Genomic DNA, 21,077 nt, shown 5'->3' with positions numbered 1-21,077 from the left:
ATATGTGGAACTCTGATCACTTCTAATATCCTTTTACAGTAAATGGGGTACATGTTTCCTTGACATTAATGAAAGGGAATGACAAATGTCATTTGATTCTTCTTTCCCTCCTCACAAACATCTCTGCTGCTGAGAACAACTATGATTTAATGACAGTTTAATGGATGGAGCAGACACACAATAGAAAATGAGATGTGTGTGCATAGGGATATCACAAACAATGCTGCTGACTGGCTACATACAGAAAGGCAGGACAACTGGCCTACAAAAGAATAAAAGCAATGGACCTAAACATTGTCTTTTGTTTATATAAAGGATAATACTACCCCTGCATCAAAATATAAATATAAATAAATGAATGATTGCACTGGTGTTTTGTGTTTGAAGGTCAAGGAACATCCCAGTTCTGATTACTGATAACTGTTGTGGAGAATATGTATTAATCAGATCTATATGTATTATATTACACTGTATCTGTACTAATATGTATTAATCACATCTGTTTGTGTGTGTGTGTGGCTATTTTCCCCAGTCAGTAGCACTTCTATTATATTTTTCTCATGCATGCACTTACAGCCGCCTCATATTTTAGCACAGATATGCTGCAGTAAGGCAGGACAAATTCTTTATAGTTTAGCACCCCGCTTCAGTGTTAAAATGAAAACATATAGAAAATAGAAAGGCTGTGCAAAATAAAAAATGTTTCTAATATAGATAGCCAAAAATGTAATGTATAAAGGCTGGAGTGATTGGATGTCTAATATAACAGAACCCAACTTCCTGCTTTTCAGCTCTCTAACTTAAGGTGGCCATACACGGGGTGATAAAAGCTACCGACAGACCGAGTCGGCAGCTTATTGGCCCGTGTATATGGGGGCCCCGACGGATCAGCCCGATATTGCCCACCTTGAGGTGGGCATATCGGAGAGAGATCCGCCAAACGAGCGGATCTCTCCGTGTATGGCCACCTTTAGTCAGCGACTTGAAGGGGGGCCACATAGGAAATAACTGTTCAGTGAGTTTGCAATTGATCCTCAGCATTCAGCTCAGATTCAAAAGCAACAGTTATGTCCCCCCTCAAGTCACTGATTGGTTATTGACAGGTAACCAATCAGAGAGCTACAAAGCAGGAAGTAGTGCTCTGGCTATTATGTTATACATTTGCTCACTCCAACCTTCATACATTACTTTTTGGCTTACTGCTGTAACTATATTGAAAACATGTTTTATTTTGCATAGATATTTATTTACCCAGTTTTTATTTTTACACAATTGCTTTAAAAATATCTGGTAATATGGGAGAAAGCTACAAGCCATTATTAAGGAGACAATCTTCCTTAAAGAATGCAACAGGACACTTGTTCTTATTGTTTACTCTGACAAAATAAATCACTTGTAATACAGGGTAGGTGCATTGATCAATCCCTCTTTGTAAATGAACATATGCTTATAACAAATGTGACAGGCCTTTGAAAAGTGCTGATAACTAAATATATACACATTTATGGCCTAGCTGCCAAACACAGTATTCTTCATTAGTGAATGGATTCTTTTAACTGCACTCTAAACTGGCCTGACAGCTCTCAACATGCTTTCTTGTTTTCTTTCCAATAGTGCCTTAAATAGGAATGAAAGCAAAGCAAGTACCAGTAACATTTGCATATATGAGTCAGTTCTTTTTATGACATGGCCAGCAGCCCTGTTCCAAGTTCAGAAAAATACTGTAAATTTAGTTCCACCAATCCCACTCTTCTCTTCATAATGAATATATGTATCAAGTTTCACTAGCAAATAAAAATCACAAATCTGTTTAACAATTTGTTTTTTATATTTATTATTATGAGCACATGTTTCAGCTGTATCACTTAAATATTAGTCCTAAACGTTACAGATAAAAAGGGGTTGTCTGTCACAAGTTTATTTAAAAGAATTAAAAATTCCTAGAGCTTATTCAATAAGGTTTTTAAGTGATGCATCCAGCAACTCCACTTGGTGACTTTGTAGATCTCCCAATATTGTAGTACACTGCAATGAGGTTTATTTATTGTACATTCTATTAACTTATACTGATACTGATATTATATAATAACAGACTTATTTTTTTTTAAAGTGAAGTAAAAAATGTTTTCCCCAAGATAGATTTTGTTTAGGAAGAACAAACATTTTGTAGTGTGACAACAATATCCCTCTACGACTTGACTGCGTCCTGATTGCAGATTTAGCCTCTTGCGTTTCTTTCTTCAATAATGATGGATGCCAATCTCTTCAAACCCTGAAACAGAAAATCACAAAGTCAGCAATTTAAAATTTAACAGAAATCAATCTGTTTAACAATATTTTTGTATTGTTGCTTTAAAGGGGACCTGTCACCCTATGAAATAATTCCAAATTATTTTTTATCATGTTAGTTGAGCAAAATGAAACTTACTTACACTACATTTATTATTTAAATGTTGTTTCCTTCATTCTTGCAATTACACAATCACAGTACACAGGCTGGAGACATTTTGTGCTTTTTATTTTTAAGACAAGTTGTGTATCACCCCAAAATCTTGTGTATGCGCCCGAATGTGTATGTGTATGTGCCCATACACATTGCATTGCCGTACACAATTATAGAGTGTGAGGAGGGAGGGGGAATGTGGGGAGAGCAGTGACATCTATAAAGTGCTGAATAGAAAGTCAAAGTAATTGACTGCCCCACCTCTATGCCTCAGGCATAAAGGTGGGGCAGGTAATATTTGATTGACAGCTCAGTTATTTAAATGCCTTTATAACAGGTATGCATGCTTTAATGAAAAAAACAATTTGGGTTCCATGCTTAATTATACAGCTTTTTATGTGCAGGTGACAGGTCCCCTTTAAAAGCGGGCTGTATAAATAAGAACTTTTAACCTACATGACAATTTCAAAAGTATTTTGCGTGGCAAACATTAACAAGATCATTTCTGCTTACTGGGTAAAAACTAACCAGACTTGGTGTGAATCTGATTAATAAAACTATAATTTGAACATGAATGCCTGTTCAGTGACTAAGCTTTTGGCATCCCCCAGTGATATTAACTTTCCTTCTTTTACTGCCGTCTGACCAAACTCCATTTTTCAGACATTAACTTCTGTTAAGATCACAGGTAAATTCTGCCTTCTGATGACTCTTCCATGTAGATAATGTTTGTACCAGCAATTTTGCACAGAAAACCTGTGCCCCACTACTCCTATGTCAGCTGAATCTTTGAGGTTTCTTTGCAGTGATATAGAGATTTTGCTTTGTATACGTGACCAGTTAATCAGAGATTTCAGATCTTGTCTTGACTTCAACAGTTCCTCTTTAAGTTCCCTTTCCTAGTGACCTTTATTACAGTGGAAATTACTGGAAGCCTTCAGATATGTCAGCCTCCCCCTGCTTTGATAGCTAAAATGCAACACCCTGGGAGAATGCAAGCATAACAAACCTGCCCCTTAGGTTGTTTCCTAGAGAAATTGTGTTCTTTATATAAGAAGGGCAATTTATAGTTAAAGCAGCATAGCAGAAACACAAATGCAGACAGAAAACATGTCATTTGATCCAGGTACCAAAACTTGACCATGACTGTATTTGTTCATGTATAAGAAGTATGTGTCACATTGTTAGCTCTGCTAAAATCAAGTAAATGATATTATTTGGCAGCACCTAGGCATATATTAATATCAATTTTCTTTCCTTACTTCATCCATCTGCTCCGGAGAGGACAGCGAGAAAGAGGCTCTCACATACGAACTTGAAACTGCGCTGTCTAAATTAAATGCTGATCCAGGAACCAGAAGAATCTGCAAGTATGAATCACACTTAGTCAATGAAACAGATTTTTACTCATGAAATCGATTTGTGTTTATGCCAGCTGTGGGCACTGTATCAAGCAAGCCTGTACCTAGAACCCTAAAAAAAACATTAAGACAGTAAAAAATGAAATAGAGCAGTGGAGTACCACCCATGACTTAGTAGGGCACTGCACTGTTAAACATAGTTCACTGAATCTATGCTGTGATAACTGTGCTAGAGTGTTTCAGTGCTCCTATTTGTTTTACCAAGCATATAAGTATAGTAATAAGAAACAGCATAAGCATACAGCAATATCAAAAAAGCAGGAATCTGGTTTTATTCTGACTGACTTGTCTATTTATGCAGATCTATTGCTTTCTCAAGTTTTCAGGAATTGACAAAAACTCTATGTAGCCAATAGTAATGGGCGAATTACTCCCGAAACGAATTGCCGGCAAAAATTCCGACTCCAGCGACAATTCAACGCGCATTAAAGTTAATGGACGTGTTTAATTGTCGCCGGCATCGGAATTGTCACCAGCGTCACTGCTGACACCTGCAAATTGATGCTGGCGGAAATTCGTCGCGAATTCGCGCTTGTCAAATAAATTCGTCCACCACTAGTAGCCAAATAATTAACAGAAATGAAACAAGTTTCCATCACCTTACCTCTTTACTAACTGCTTTCTGCATGATCATTTTATAAGTATCTGCCACATCTTTGATCTTAATCCACAAGAACATGCCTGCTGAAGGGCTGTGCCATTCTGCTAACCCTGTTAGATAAAAATGAATACATATTTCTGAGGAAATGCTATATAATAAACATATTAAAAAAATATTCCTAGGCAGCTCTAACATTGTAACAGGAAAAATGTCCTAGCCAATATTCATGGCAGAATACCTGTGAATGAACATTACTATCAACCTTTCCATAAGGTCATAGAAGAAAAACAATGTCTTAAAGAAATTGCTCAGTATAAAAATAAAAACTGGGTAAAAAGATAGATAAAAAATGTTTTCAATATAGTTAGTTAGGAGGTTAGTAAGAAGTGACTGGATGTCTAACATAACAGAACACTACTTCCTGCTTTGCAGCTCTCTTGGTTTCCACTGATTGGTTACCAGGCAGTAACCAGTCAGTGACTTGAGGGGGTACATGGGCCATAACTGTTGCTTTTGAATCTGAGCTGAATGCTGAGGATCAATTAAAAACTGAACAGTTATGTCCCATGTGGCCCCCCTTCAAGTCACTGACTAACTAGAGTTAGAGAGCTGAAAAGGCAGAAAGTAGTGTTCTGGCTATTATGTTAAACACCCTGTCACTCCGGCCTTGATACATTATATTTTATATAATATATATTATATTCTAATTATAGATTAGAAACATTTTTTTTATTTTGCACAGCCTACCTATTTACCCAATTTTTTTTTTTTTACACTGAACTGTTCCTTTGATGTCTCCATGACAATGGCAATTGGAACAGTCATTTAGAACATTATAATAAACATATTAAAGAAGTGGTTCAACTTTTCAACTGCCCTTCATTTTTTCTTTTCATAGTTTTTGAATTATTTGGCTTCTTCTTCTGACTCTTTCCAGCTTCCAAAAGTGGGTCACTGACCCCATCTAAAAAACAAAGCCCTGTAAGGCTTTTATAACTTGTTTTTCTATTCAGACCCTCTCCTATTCCTATTCCGGTCTCTTATTGAAATGAATGCATGGTTGCTAAAGTAATTTGGACCATATCAACCAGGCTGCTGAAATTTCAAACTGGAGATCTGCTAAATAAAGAAAAAAACGCAAATAGTAAAAAAAGAAAAACGATTGCATATTTTGTCAGAATATCATTCTCTAAATCATACTAAACAACCACTTTGAATGAAAAAGTGAATAAAAACAATATTAACTGAGTCACCAATTAATGCTGGGAGTCACTGGACCATTTAATGCTGAGAGTCACAGTGGCATTTAATGCTAAGAGGCCCTGCCCATGTTCTGTTCTGCTCACACACCAGTACAGGTTTTGCAGGCCCATGAGTATTACTCTGAGGTTTTTCTGCTGGTACAACAGCGTTTGGATGTACAAAAATATGGATTCTGTTGTGCTGTTTATACACTAAGACTAGCTGTTTTTTGGGCCGTTGGTACACTAATATGGGTTCTGTGTTTGCTCTGGTGCACTATTATAGGCTTTCCTGGTGCTGCTGACAGATGGGACATGAGGAATTCCAGACAAATGTACTAGAGCAGGGATCCCCAACCTTTTGAACCCGTGAGCAACATTCATAAGTAAAAGGTGGTGGGGAGCAACATTAGCATGAAAAATGTTCTTGGGATGCCAAATAAGTGCTGTGATTGGCCATTTAGTAGCCACTATGTGGATTATCAACCTACTTTGTTTGAAAGTGCATCTGGTTTTTATACAACCAAAGCTTGCCTCCAAGGCTGGAATTCAAAAATAAACATCTGCTTTGAGGCAATTGGGAGCAACATCCAAGGGGTTGGAGAGCAACATGTTGCTCACGAGCTACTGGTTGGGGACCACTGTACTAGAGTACTAAGGGGCACAAAATAACACTCCTTAGTGCTCATTTAAAGTGTCTGGGGCATTGCTCCACTCTGCATATCTGCACCAGATTTTTAAAGTGCAAAATGTTGGCAAACACAAGGCAGCCCTGAAAGGTGTCCCAGATAGAAACTAAAGCCGAGAAGAAACTAAAGCCTAACTAAAGAAGTAGCTAGAAATATTGTACATTATGTTTTGATCTTCTGTACCAGCCCAAGGCAACCACAGCCCTTTAGCAGTGAAGATCTGTGTCTCCAAATATGCTCCAGTAGCTCCCCATCGTCTTTTCTGCTGATTCATGTGTTTGTGTTATTAATGCAGTTGCTATGTAAGACACTTGTCGAAATGATTAAACTTAAATGCAATTGGCGGGCACAAATGCCCCTAACGACCCCCTCAGTAAACTAACCTGTTAACCATTTATCTGCAGAAGCAAGCATTGCATCACGTTGAGTCCTATAGAACTTTATTACGCTGAAAACAACATAAAATATTATAAGCAGACAAGATAAATCACTGTGCATTTCCATATGATATCTGTAATTAAGGATGCATCACAAATAACTACTTTTCCACTCAGCATTACTATAATGCATATACTACAGGAAATTAGAAATGACTATATATAACTCCTAGGGAGTTATTTATCAAAGGTTAAATGAGTTTTTTATACCTCAAATGAACCCGAATGAACTCACAACTCTAATGTTTTCTTATAACTCGAATAGAAAAAATGCGCTTCTGCAAGTCTGAGTTGTGAAACCCGAATTAATCGAGTTTTCTGCAGGAAAGAACTCAAATTGTTCGAATTATTTTAGTTTTAGACCAAAACCCTCTGAAAAACCCTCTCAAACATCATGTCTGCTATAAACATCTTCAAATGATTCAAGGGACCTCTGCCATTGACTCTTTTCAAGCTATTTCCAGGGTTAGGGTATAATAAATCTCATATGTGAGGTTTTTTTTTAACCTGAAAAGGCTAGTTTTGATTAAAAAAAAACAACTAGAATTTTCGTGGAAAACACAACTCGAACCTTAGTAATAACCCCCTTAAAGTACAGTTATCTTTAACAGGTCACATAATTGTACAAACAAACATATTTTTTTTACTGGAGAACAAGCTATATAATATGGTTTATAGGTAAAGAAGCAGCTTTGTGTACTTTACAAAATATAAGGAAGAAATAACAATCAATCAGGGCAGGATTTACATAGCGGACGCCCCTAGGCCCGCTGCCATTTGTCGCCCCTGTCCCCTCCCCTTTATTCGTGCAAATTTTCATGGAGATTGTATCTCCTGTGCATCCCCAGTGTTTTTCAACCAATGTGGGTGTGGTTGGGCAGCATGCCGCCCCCCTAAAATCCTGCCGCCCTAGGCCCGGGCCTAGGTGGCCTTCCCACAAATCCGGGCCTGCAATCAATAAGTACACCTAAAAAACAACTGAATGGTCAGAGGGCCTGTCCTGATTCTAAAAATAATTTGGGGAGAGACTGTTACAGAAAGAATTCCATTAGTGCCACAGCAAAATAAGAAGACAGAATTTTCGTGATAGAACCAAATAAATGATTTGGGATAAGAATGTTACAGAGTGTAATGATACACGCTGGGGTCTATTTATCATGCCGTGTACAAAGTGGAGTAAAACATTATCGGTGATGTTGCTCAGAGCAACCAATCAGCAATCAGTTAGCAACAGTTATAAAACCAAAGCAAAGATCTGATTGGATGCTATGAGCAACACCACCAGTCATGTCCTCTTTTTACACAGCATGATAAATAGACCCTGTTGTGTATCCTCTGTGTTTTTACCTTTGTGACTAAAGTGGAAAAATTGTAGCATAAGACTGCAGGCAATCCCTGTAGATCCCTTTTCATTATATGCAACAGGAAGTAAGAAGCACAAGGGAGCTATCACTGTGTTTTCTAGTGATATATCACTTGTGTATTTTATATATGTATGTGTATTATAATTATTCCCAGACTAGCAAAAAAAAAAACTATAAGCTGAGCATGAATAATTCACAAAATGTAACTTTTTGCCATGGGCACATAAATAATAATAAAAAAACTATATATATATATATATGGCCTTACCCTTCAATGTGCTCCATGAAGCCTTCTACTCCCCATTTATTAAGCAACTCTAATATCAAAATCTGAAAAAAAGATTTGCATTAAATATATATTGTCTGTTTATTTAGAAAATTAGTTGCCTTTCAAAAATCAAAACTCCAGCCAGCCATTCAGTTTGAAAAAAGGAGAAAAGGCACAGGTTACATAGTAGATGACAGAAAAGTTCCCCTTGTATTCCACAGGGCTTATCTGTTATCTGCTATGTAGACTTGAGCCTTTTCTCGATTTCAGCTTTCATTTTGTGGTGTTTCTGTTCCTTTAATCCATTATATAAATAAGGAGACTTCATACATTATACTATATATATATATATATATATATATATATATATATATATATATATATATATATAGTCAAACACAAGAGTCCTCTGCACTCAACCCATTATCAATATATTAAAGACAGCGACTTTAATATATTGATAATGGGTTGAGTGCAGAGGACTCTTGTGTTTGACTATATGTATTTTGTGGTCACAGCCTCATTGCACCCCCGCCTAATGTTTTTAAAAAATAGTGGTGAGCACAACTTTCCCTTGTGTGTTATATATATATATATATATATATATATATATATATATATATATATATATATATATATATATATATATATATACTCTATAAGCAACCCCCTTTATTGTGAATGGAGACAGTCTCTGTAATTGGACATTATGAATACATACCTATATTATGACTGCCATAAAATACAGTTGTGGAAAAACAATATAGTGTTACATTTTTATGATATTTGTATAATATTTATTTAGCTTTTCTTCCACTTTGGATTTAAAAACCAATTCAATTATAAAAAAAGGTGAAGGTTTCAGCTTGTGTCCCTTCCAGAGCTCATATATTGTAGATGAGATACTGCAATCAAACAAGTCTGCTGATTTTAATACTGTATATATTACCTGAGAGAAAGTGCTGGTGTGCAACGTTGAGGCTTGCATGTGCACAAATATTCTATCAATAAGTGGTTTTGGACCTGATAAATAGCCAATCCTTAGTCTAGGGAAATGGAAACAAGAATAACAGAGGACAGTGATAATATGTAAAGTTTATGAATTCACATCCTAACCTCAAAATCCAATCCTACGTCAAAGAGGATATTCTAACCATTAAATACATAATGTTTTTCCTCTTTAGTATCTTGACTTTGTCTACATAAGTGAAAAAAGTGAGATGTTTTACAACCATTGCCATATGGAATGTAGTCCAAACATACTGTAAATGAGCTCATTTTATATAAGACACAACCTTGTATTGTTGTCTGGTATGCAATCTCATACACTGGGGATGATTTATTAAAATGTGCAATAAGTGCTCACCACAAAAAAATTCACTCACTTTTTATTCATTCCTATGGGAATAGAGCTGTATTAATCAATTGGTGAACTCTAGCATTTACCCATTGATAAACATGATTCTAATAATCCCATAGGAATGAATAGAACGTGAGTATATATTTGTGTGGCGCTCACATCTTTATAAATCCTCCCCTAAATTTCAACACATCCGACTAATATCTATCACTTTATTTATAGGGATAACATGATTAGGATTTTCCCAGCTAACCCAGTACAGCAAGGATGCTCCTTCTCATTATAGGCAAGGGAAGAACACTTCACAAGAATGACATAATGATCATTTTACCCAGAAGACAGGGTTTTTGACATGGAGTCAGCTCTGATAACCCGACCATCAATATCCATTGAAAGGAAAGAAGGAGCCCGATCCTAAGGAGACAATCAAGCCATTAATATATGCATGCAAACATATTATAATCATTGCATAACATTGTTAATATTTAGGTTTAATTCATCAAGCGAAGATGACACAAAACTAGCTTTATCAGTCATGCAACATGTTCTGGGTTTTGAAATGTGGTGTACCTGTCTGCATGGATGATTTATACTTGTTACAACAGGGTTAGTGGAATGTGGAGAAGAGTGATTTACAGGTGCTTTCATAGGAGTAGCTGGGAACAACGACTTTGATATAGGTATGGGACCTGTTATCCAGAATGCTTTTTCTGGATAACAGATCTTTCTGTAATTACAATCTTCATACTGTGTCTACATAATAGTCTACTAAAATGTAGTCTATGGGAAATGGCCTTTCTGTCACTTGGAGCTCTCTGGATAACGCATACCATACCGGTATGCTGGGACCTGGTGTTTTCTGTATAAGGGATCCTTCTGTAATTTGGATCACCAGACCGTATGTCTGCTAAAAATCATTTTAACATTACATAAAACCAAAAAAAATTAAATCATCTGCTACTAATATGGATGAATGTAGCTTAGTAATCATAAAGTTCAAGGTACTGTTTTATTATTATTACAGAGAAAAAAATGAAAACATTTTTTTTTGCTTAAAATGGAGTCTATGGGAGACGGTCTTCCTGTAATTTGGGTCTTTCTAGATAATGGGTTTCCCATATCTGTATGTAACCTGCATGTTACAATATCTCATAGACAAACTTGTTCACCTTGTTAAACTGAAGAAAGTAATATGGATCATCCTCAATAATAATTAGATCATATTCCTGGGCGAGCTGGAAAAAACAATATAAAAACAGTAAATTGATAACAAGATCCTAACACTACAAAAAAACTGGGTAACATGTGGAGCTGTATAACCTTGTTTAGACATGCACACATCAGAAATAATTGAGTACATGTCATTTACTGTATAGTAGTGTAAGGGGCAGAACAAGAACAAAGCTTGCATATTGTTTGCAAGTGGATCCCCCAACCCTTTTTATCTTATTGTCCTTAGAATGTGGCCTTCTACTGTAAGAACCTTTCTTATGAAAACTACTGGAAAATCATAATTATAAATATATGTATAATTATGATTTTCCAGTAGTTTTCATAACAAATATAAATATATCCTTTAAAGGGTTGTTCACCTTTGAGTTCACTTTTAGTATCATATATAGAGAGTGATATTTGCAATTGGTTTTCTTTTTTTTAATTATTTTTTGAGTTATTTTGCTTTTTCTTTGGCAGCTCTCCAGTTTGCAATTTCAGCAATCTGGTTGCTAGATTTAAAATTACTCTAGCAACTATGCACTGATTTGAATAAGAGAATTGAATATGAACAGAAAGATGAGTAATAAAAATTAGCAAAAATAAATTTGTAGCCTTACACAGCTTTTGTTTTTAGAGGGCGTCAGTGACCCCCATTTGAAAGCTGAAAAGAGTGGGAAGATGAAGGCAAATATAAACTATAAAAAATTAAAACCAATTGAAAACTTTCTTAGCATTGGCCATTCTATAACATACAAATCATTAACGTGAAGGTGAACCACCCATTTTAAGGGGTGGTTCACCTTCCGAACACTTTTTCAGTTCAGGTGTTTTCAGATTGTTCACCAGAAATAATTTTTTTTCAATTGCTTTCCATGTTTTACCGTTTTTTCCAAAATGCAAGTTTAAAGTTTAAGGTTCCTGTCTTTGGGCTTTCAGTCTGGCATCCGAGTGATCCAGGTGCAGATTCTGAACTGTTACAATTTTGCACCATTTTATTGATACATTTCTCAACAGCATCTCTGGAGTATTAGCAACTATTGTATCAAGTCTAACAGCTGCCTTTTAATGAAATTTAGAGAGTCTGCTCAGCAGGGACAAAGATAAGAAATTTATCAAATAAATGTATCAATTTAGAACAGTTACAAAATCGACAGAGGGGGCCAGATCTGATTTAGAAAGGCAATAGAAGTTAAAAAAAATGACACTTTACACTTCAATATTAGAAAAACAGTCACACATAGAAAATAGGAAGTAATTGGAAAAAGTCTTTATTTCTGGTGAACTTTCTGAAACCAACTTAACTGAAAAAAGTGTTGGAAGGTGAACTAACCCTTTAATCACTTGATGTGTAGCCTACATATCCTGTTGCCTGTTGACTAGGGATGTCGCGGACTGTTCGGCGGCGAACTTGTTCGCGCGAACATCGGCTGTTCGCGTCCGCCACAAGTTCGCGAACGTCGCGCGACGTTCGCGTCAAAATCGTTCGACAATTCGACCATTCGATCGCTAAAATCGAACGATTTTCGTTCGATTCGAACGAAAATCGTTTGATCGAACGATTAAAATCCTTCGATCGTTCGAATCGAACGATTTTCGGATGTTCGAAGTTCGCGAACTGTTCACATTTTTTGCCGGTGTTCGCGAACGGCGTTCGCGAACACATTATCGGCGGTTCGCTACATCCCTACTGTTGACCGGAGGGAGAAAGGAGCTGTCAGTACCAAAAAACAGCACTTCCTCACTAATCTGGCCAAAATGTAATAGCTTTTGCAAAAACCAAAAGGATTGTGAACTGTATTTGTTGATGTGCAAAGTCCTGCAATGCGACAGGCAAAAACCACCTGGAGAGAACCCTGGTGTTGTGTGGTGTGTGTTTATAGAAACCAGAAATAAAGCCCCGCAAAGAATTTCTATGCTTAAAGGGATACTGTCATGGAAAATTTTTTTTTTTTCCAAAATGAATCAGTTAATAGCGCTGCTCCAGCAGAATTCTGCACTGAAATCCATTTCTCAAAACAGCAAACAGATTTTTTTATATTCAATTTTGAAATCTGACATGGGACTAGACATTTTGTCAATTTCCCAGCTGTCCCTGGTCATGAGACTTGTGCCTGCACTTTAGGAGAGAAATGCTTTCTGGCAGGCTGCTGTTTTTCCTTCTCAATGTAACTGAATGTGTCTCAGTGGGACATGGGTTTTTACTATTGAGTGTTGTTCTTAGATCTACCAGGCAGCTGTTATCTTGTGTTAGGTAGCTGCTATCTGGTTACCTTCCCATTGTTCTTTTGTTTGGCTACTGGGGGGGAAAAGGAGGGGAGTGATATCACTCCAACTTGCAGTACAGTAGTAAAGAGTGATTGAAGTTTATCAGAGCACAAGTCACATGACTTGGTGCAGCTGGGAAATTGACAATATGTCTAGCCCCATGTCAGATTTCAAAATTGAATGTAAAAAAATCTGTTTGCTCTTTTGAGAAATGGATTTCAGTGCATAATTCTGCTGGAGCAGCACTATTAACTGATTCATTTTGAAAAAAATGTTTTTTCCCATGACAGTATCCCTTTAAATTTCACGAACATCTTGGCAGAAATACCTGGTAAATTTCAATTTTACGTTCAGTGGTCAGTGTGGCTCCTGTTGGGTTACAACCATTTGGAATTGTGTATAGGAACTTGGGATTCTTCTTGTCTGGTGTGGCTGCATCTTCCGGCCTCCATTTTGAAAGAATATCTTTAAGCGCTTGAGGTATCATGCCATGTTTGTCAGTCGGAACACCAATGAGGTTGCAGCCCAATGGTTTAAGCTATGAAAAATAACATACTATCGTTTATTAAAAATGTTATATTACATAAAATCATTACATGTGCACGTCATCTCTTACAACATACTGCGGTATCAGTTTGCATGGTGCAACCATATTTTATTTTTGTATGATTTTTACTAGTACAAGTTTGTTGTACTTTCATTTTGTCTGGACTATAAATCTATTGTCAATCGTGTCCATTACTTTGTATGTAAAGCTACAGCAAACAACTTGTACACACATACAAAGCACTACCAGACTACTATGGAAACAGTTTCAGGGGTGTATGAGGGGCTGCAAACATAATTCTTACTATGTACACTGTGACAAAGAGAAGAAAAAACACTGGGAGCACTCACACACATGTTAAATCATTCTCCTGCTGTGCTGTCACATGCAGAAATGCTCCCGATATACGTTCAGCCTCCAAGTACAATTATTTGAACACGGAGCACCAGCAGACTTTAAAATCCTTAATTTATTAGGTCTTCATATAAAAATTAGAGCAGGACATACATTCCTGGACACGCTTGACACGTTTCATGGGCTAAGCCACTTTCTCAAAAGCAAATTCCGTAGAGGTTGTGGACAAAACAGGCTCAAAAACCGCAGATACTTTCCTGCAAGGTTTATTCAATACAACATGTTTCGAGCATTGTGGCACTTTATCAAGTGTTCGACAATGCTCGTTTTGTCCACAACCTCTACGGAATTTGCATTTGCATCAGCTTCTAAGTGGGACAGAAGCAGTGGCACAGGCAAGATATTGTGTAATTGGGACCAACTCTTATTATTTCTACTTTCTCAAAAGCTGTGCTGAAACTAACCATGTGAACATTTAAAAGATGTCTGTTGTGAGAATATGTTGAATTTATTGATCAATATTATGTTAATGAATATTACAATTTTTTTTCCCTCCCCCTTTCTGTTTTTCCCCGTTATGAATTGTGTTTATTTAATATTTATTAATTATTATATATAGGATATCTTATTGATATGACACCCTACCTTCTTACAGTATGTAAGTTACGATGATGTTAATGAACATAAAATGATATGAGAATTATGTTTAATATGAATAAGTCCATTTTTCATACAAGCCCCCATTTGTTGCATGGGCTAGTAATGCAGGGGTTAATGTATGTACACTGTGAGCAGCGCCGGATTCGCTGGGCGGGCGCCCCTAGGCCGTGTGCTCCGCGCGGTCCTAGCGCCCGCCCTCACTACCACACGCTGGCGCAAAAGCGCCAGTGTGCGAGCGCCAGAGCACTGGGGAGCACAGGCTCCCCACAGAGCGGCTTGGCGGCATGCCGTCCCCAAAAATGTGCCACCCTAGGCCCGGGCCTATGTGGCCTCGCCACAGATCCGGGCCTGACTGTGAGCCTGTAAAATTATTCCTAAAGGGCAGCATGGTTGTACAGTGGTTGTCCCAGCTGCCTTGCAATGCTGGGCTCTTAGGTTTGATTCCAGTCAGTGTACGATCTGCAGGTAGAGTTGCATTAGTTGTGTGGGTTTCCTCTGGGTACTTTGGAGTACATATTAAAGTTCGAAACACCATTGTATTGGAACATGCTTTATTGAAATTCTTTTCTAGCACACTATATACAAACAATTGAGTGCCCAAAGTAGGTACTAAGCACAGAGGATATTAAATCAAACAACATTTTATTGGTCCATTAAGAAATCCAGTGTTTTGTCACATATCTGCAGTCTTAATGAGGATGTGTGAGCAAACCAACCGCATATAAGAGAGAACATGTAAAAACTTAGATCACCAAAAAAGTCTACTCACCGCTGCAATTGTTCCTGCATAGGTTGGTGCATCCAAAAGAACATTGTCCCCGGGGCTTACAAGCATTTCAAATACCTGGAAGAGAGGTTTACTTTACCATACAGAACATAAAAGTATGTGTGCTCTTATGTAAATATATGCACATACACAGACCCATCTAGCTCCTTAATTCTCTCACTTCCCCTAGTGGTTCAAAAGCATGGAAACTGATGTGACCAGAGTGAATTGGCAAGTAATACACAACGTATTCTTCTGGTGATGTCTTTTATATTTGTTGGGGGGAGAACTTAAAGGAGAACTAAAGCCTAACTAAAGAAGTAGCTAGAAATAGTGTACATTATGTTTTATGCTTCTATACCTGCCCAAGGCAACCACAGTCTTTTAGCAGGGAAGATATATATCTCCCTGTAGCTTTCCATCTTCTTTTCTGCTGATTCACTGCACATTCTCTGTGCTGCTGTCACTTACTGAATTTAGGGACCCACTCATAATATACAGTACACATAGAATAGAAATGTCACAATATAAGGCTGATTAGTACTTAATACAAATAATTACTACATGTCAGCACAGAAACCAGTGCAATTAGAACCAGAATTTAATAATCAGCCCTGTAGCATCAGCTTCTGTTTCAGACAAACCTCATTTTCTGCTGGATAATTTGTTACGACCCCTAAGCTTAGCTTCTCAACAGCTGCTCAGAGTCCACTGAGCATGTGAGTGTCCAGATGGTGACCCCCTGTGACAGGTTTGAGCTATTGAGATGCTTAAACTTTAGGCTGGTGCAATAAGTTCAGTATGTAAAATATGGCATTTTAAACCATATTCATTTTTATGGTTTAGTTTTCCTTTAAGACTGGGAAAGACATTTGCAATGTCTTTTTGAAGCCAGCACATAGAGAAATACAGGTTGTATAGCTATCTGGTAAAAATTACAATGTGCTCTTTTTTTTTGCAAAAGTATGCTCCAAAGTAAGTGAAATGTAAGGGTCATTATTCCTTACTTTATTATTTGACCTTTGTATTTGTCTAACGTATGAGGTATTAAGAAGTAAACAATTCATTTTGACTTTTTAAAACAATCTGCCCAACACAAATGAAAACAGAATGTAAAAAACCTAAAGTCGAAGGAGAAGGAAAAGATTAATCACTGGGAGGTTGCCAATTTGTTTTTTTTAGTTGTATAAGAAATGTATTTACTTTAATTCTTAAAATATTAAAATGGTAATTAGCATACCCAGTGCTGTATTTCTAGGAGAGGTGGACATTGGGTGCCAGGGACTTGCTGTGTTAATCTAGTGGCAAAGCTGGGGGATGAGGGGTTACTAGGCGCTTTGTGGGTGAAAGTGACATCACATGTTAAAATAGTGATGTCATGTGTGAAGGAAGTGATGTCACAGGTCAAGTCATGTAGCTGATTGTGTGACGTAACGTCCGCAAGCTGGGGGTGCACTTACAGTAGGTCAGGTGCATTGAGTGGCACGGAACTAAATACAGCACTGAGCATACACAGTAACATAGTAATTGATGTTAAAATAAAACAGACATATCCGTAGAGTTCAAATTTTGTCTAAATGAAACCTGCCTGCTAGTTGATTCATAAGAAATACATTTAGGTCACTAAACTACCCACTGCAATATGCAAAGGGAACCAAGTCTTTACTGCCTGATCAAAGTAGGTGTTAGTATACGGCTGCACTGCAGTGGGCTGTACCTTGCTCCCCCTGTGAGTGAAAGTAAGTGCAAGAACAGTTTTAATTCTACATACATTTTTGCATTGAGCATTGGTAAATAAGGCCTAAACATCTTACTTTAGAGAGTCCTTCCTGGCTGCCAGTGGTTACACAAATCTCCATTTTTCCTTTGTCAGGACTGTAAGCCATTGTTGGTGGGTTATGCAACTTTTTCTGTAGATCTTTTAACCAAACAATTAATTCAGGAACTCTAAAAAGAAAAATATACATATCTATGAAATTCCTAATTTAAATCATTACACTGTAATAAGGGCTTGTTTAGATCAGTGCTTTTATCCAAATTGCAGCCTAAATGGATTGCCATTACTCTCAATTGGACCAACTGCATAGACTAGCACATTACGTAGCCCTTCGTTTGAACTATACAGTTAATCAAAGTTCAAATTAAGGGGTTTATTTACTAAAATCAGATTTTTCAGATTTTTTTTTATAAAGAAAAGTAGACCAAACTCTCATCCATGATTTTACCTTATTTATCATTAAAATAACCACAAAAAAATCAGATTGCGGAATGACTCGATAAAATAATGCCAAAACCTCAATCGCAGAATTTTTTTCTGGCTTTACTACCAAAACGATCAATTTTTTCGGGTTATCGACTGAAAACCCTGAATTTTTCGGATTATGGGACTAAACCCACAATATCCTCATATTGGGATAGGGACATCTGCCATTGACTTATGCCATCGACAGGTTTGAGATGCCAGATTATAGGATTCACGCTTTTTTCAGCATCGCGTATAATACATCTTGAATAATTTGAGTTCTTTTTTTCCACTTAAAATTTGAGTTCTTGCCCCAAAAAACCCGAACCATAAAAAAAATAGAGGTTGAATAAATAACCCCCCAAGTGTCATTGCATGTAATCAGTATATGCCCAAATACACTAATCACTGTCTGAATAATGCTATCCAACTGACTAGCCCAAGAGATGATGTCCGATATGTTGAGATTTGGCCATTACTACAGTTATCTACTTGAATGATAAAAATTGAGAATACTTGATTATTCTAACCTTCACATTTGCTGATCTTACCCTCAAATATAAGACATTGGCAGGTATTATTTTGGATTCATTTTTGGTCAAGTGAGCTGTGATTCAATAGAATCTCAGGATGGTCTGTTGAAAATAACTTTCACAAAGAAGATGATATCAGTCATAATATTTATTTACATATTACCCAGATGTTGCTGAATACTGGAGAGCTCTCTTCATCAAGGCTGACCCAATGTCAATCTCTGTTCCATCACTTAGAGTAATTCTGGCTGATTTGAATGGGAAAGTATCTGGATTGGGAACTCCTCCAGCAAGCGATATCACAGATGGTGGGGAGCTTAGCATAATGTCAGCTAAAAAAAGGGATTCTGGTCGTTATTATTTGTAAGATTAGAAGAGGAAAAAAATGTAAACATTGAACAACGTTTTTGAACTTGAACGTTTTTGAAGTTAACTTTTATTATGTTGTAGAATGGCTAATTCTAAGTAAATTTTCAAATGGCCTTCATTTTTTACAGTTCTTTGAATTATTTGCATTTTTCTACTTCTTTCCAGCTTTCAAATTGGGGTCACTGTAAGACTACAAATGTTTTGTTATTGCTACTTTTTATTACTTATCTTTCTATTCAGGCCTCTCCTATCCATCCAGTCTCTTATTCAAATCTATGCGTGGCTGCTAGGGTAATTTGGACCCTAGCAACCCGATTGCTGAAATGGCACACTGAAGAGCTGTTGAATAAAAAGCTAAATAAATCAATAAATAATGAAAACAAATTGCAAATTGCAAATTGTCTCAGAATATCACTCTCTACATCATACTAAAAGTTAACAACCCCTTTAAGTAGCATTGCTGTAAGTAGTTGTAGCAATCTACATTTCTACATTGTAAATGCTTTATTGCAAAGTAACAATCCACATTCAGCTTGAGACAGGTCGAGTGGAGTCAATGTGTCTCACCATAACTTTATATAATTCTCCTAGAAGACTCCTAATGGAAATCCTGTTGTGGGAAAGGGGATGGATAGAGTAGCATCATTATATTACATAGTGTGACATAGTGTGGAAAACACCACTGTCTTGCAGGAAAGTACATGGAAAAGAGTACATTTAAACTGCAAGATAGGTGTTGCAGGGGGATACCCGGCTCAGGTAGGGTTAATATTCCCTCTCAGCCAGGTAATTAAGTGGCAGCCGAGAGAGGATCTACCTGGCAATGTAAAAGGGCTGTGTGAGCAAAGTTTAGGGCTCTCCAGGGAAGTGAGGGGCTGTGAGAGACAGAGCTGGGCAGAAGGAGCTTTGCTGCCAGCAAGAGAGTTCCAGAGCTTGGAGCCTAAATCCCTTGTGGGGAAAGAAAAAGAAAAGGACTGGCAGAGGCTAGTGAGTCTGAGTCCCAGGAGGGTAAGGCCAGCAGGGCTGAGTGTGAAGCCCAAATACTTCAAGGTGCAAGAGGGTGAGAGTTTCCCTTGATGGTGAGCGACCAGAGGGGGGGGGGGAACCCTGAATGTTTGGCAGTGTATTTACTGAACTGTACCCTGCATGTTCTACAGTGAAGTTGAACTGTAACCTGAACATTTTTCTGTTGCCTTTTTGTTGGGAATGTCCAGTGCTTAATAAACCTGTGTTTTTGTCCTAAACCTTGGTGTCCCTGTCTCTAAGCTCCAAATCCTACGCTACCTGCCTACCAAACGCTAATTCCCACAAAAAGTGCATGTGCAGGCCGGTGGCATGTCACAATAGGTAAACAAGTATTGTACTGTCTGTATGACCGATATTGGTATTCCACTTGTAAGTAACCTCCATAGCTTCCCCATACATTTATGCAACCGATATACTATGCCACCTTTTCTTATGCCACTATACACACAAGAGCTTCTATAGACAATGTTCTTTTTATAGCTTCCATCTAGCCAAGTGGTAGTTAGAGTGGACTAGGGACAAAACAGTCAGCTTTGGTTAGTAGAGTAGCAGAACACTTTAAGAAAACAAGCCAGCAGGTTAAGACCTAATAGGATAAGGCAGACACCTAGACAACCTAGCACAGGAGTTGTCAGAGACTGGATCTGGCGATTCTTTGCTTGTATTTGCAATTTATTTAAATACATTTAATTGGCTGGTATTGTATTCCTGCGCTGTACTGTTCATAATTCATTTTCATTTAATGGGTCTACAAAACAAGACTACTCCTAAAGGGGTGGTTCACCTTTACATAACTTTCAGTATGTTAGAGAATGGACAATTCTAAGCAACTTTTCAATTGGTCTTCATTATTTATTTGTTATAGGTTTTAAATCATGTGCCTTCTTCCTCAGATGTTTTCCAGCTTTTAATTGGGGGTCACTGACCCCATCTAAAATTAAATGCTCTCTAAGGCTACACATTTATTGTCACTGGTAGTTTTTGATTACTCATCTTTCTGTTCAGGTCTTTTCATATTCTAGTCTCTTATTCAAATCAATGTATGGTTGCTTGGTTAATCTGGACCCTAGCATCCTGGATTGCTGAAACTGGAAACTGGAGAGCTGCTGATTAAAAAGTGAAATAACTCAAAAACCACAAATAAAACAAAATTAAAACCAAATGAAAATTGTTTCAGAATAGCACTCTCTACACATAATACTTAAAGGGGTGGTTCACCTTTAAGGTAACTTTTATTATGTTATAGAACAGCCAATTCTAAGCAACTTTTCAATGG

At 37.2% G+C, this 21,077-nt stretch overlaps 1 protein-coding gene across 3 annotated transcripts in view; it reads right to left on the bottom strand.

The window, feature by feature from the left end:
* Positions 1–1,809: 1,809 nt before the first annotated feature.
* aadat.L (aminoadipate aminotransferase L homeolog) overlaps positions 1,810–21,077 on the bottom strand; it is a 39,546-nt gene continuing 20,278 nt past the window's right edge. For all 3 annotated transcript variants that reach the window (XM_041574179.1, XM_041574152.1, NM_001089711.1), the window contains 12 exon segments: positions 18,570–18,738; positions 17,446–17,578; positions 15,635–15,709; positions 13,633–13,842; positions 10,994–11,059; positions 10,156–10,238; positions 9,414–9,510; positions 8,465–8,526; positions 6,779–6,843; positions 4,469–4,575; positions 3,706–3,807; positions 1,810–2,272 (listed from right to left, as the gene is read on the bottom strand). In XM_041574179.1, coding sequence (XP_041430113.1) covers positions 2,219–2,272; positions 3,706–3,807; positions 4,469–4,575; positions 6,779–6,843; positions 8,465–8,526; positions 9,414–9,510; positions 10,156–10,238; positions 10,994–11,059; positions 13,633–13,842; positions 15,635–15,709; positions 17,446–17,578; positions 18,570–18,738 — 1,223 coding nt within the window. In that variant the 3' untranslated portion in view covers positions 1,810–2,218.

Source organism: Xenopus laevis, chromosome 1L, assembly GCF_017654675.1.
Source record: "Xenopus laevis strain J_2021 chromosome 1L, Xenopus_laevis_v10.1, whole genome shotgun sequence".
In the NCBI taxonomy this organism is placed as follows: Eukaryota; Metazoa; Chordata; class Amphibia; order Anura; family Pipidae; genus Xenopus; species Xenopus laevis.
The sequence above is the reverse complement of the archived record's forward strand: the minus strand, read 5'-3'. Positions and strand labels throughout refer to the sequence as shown.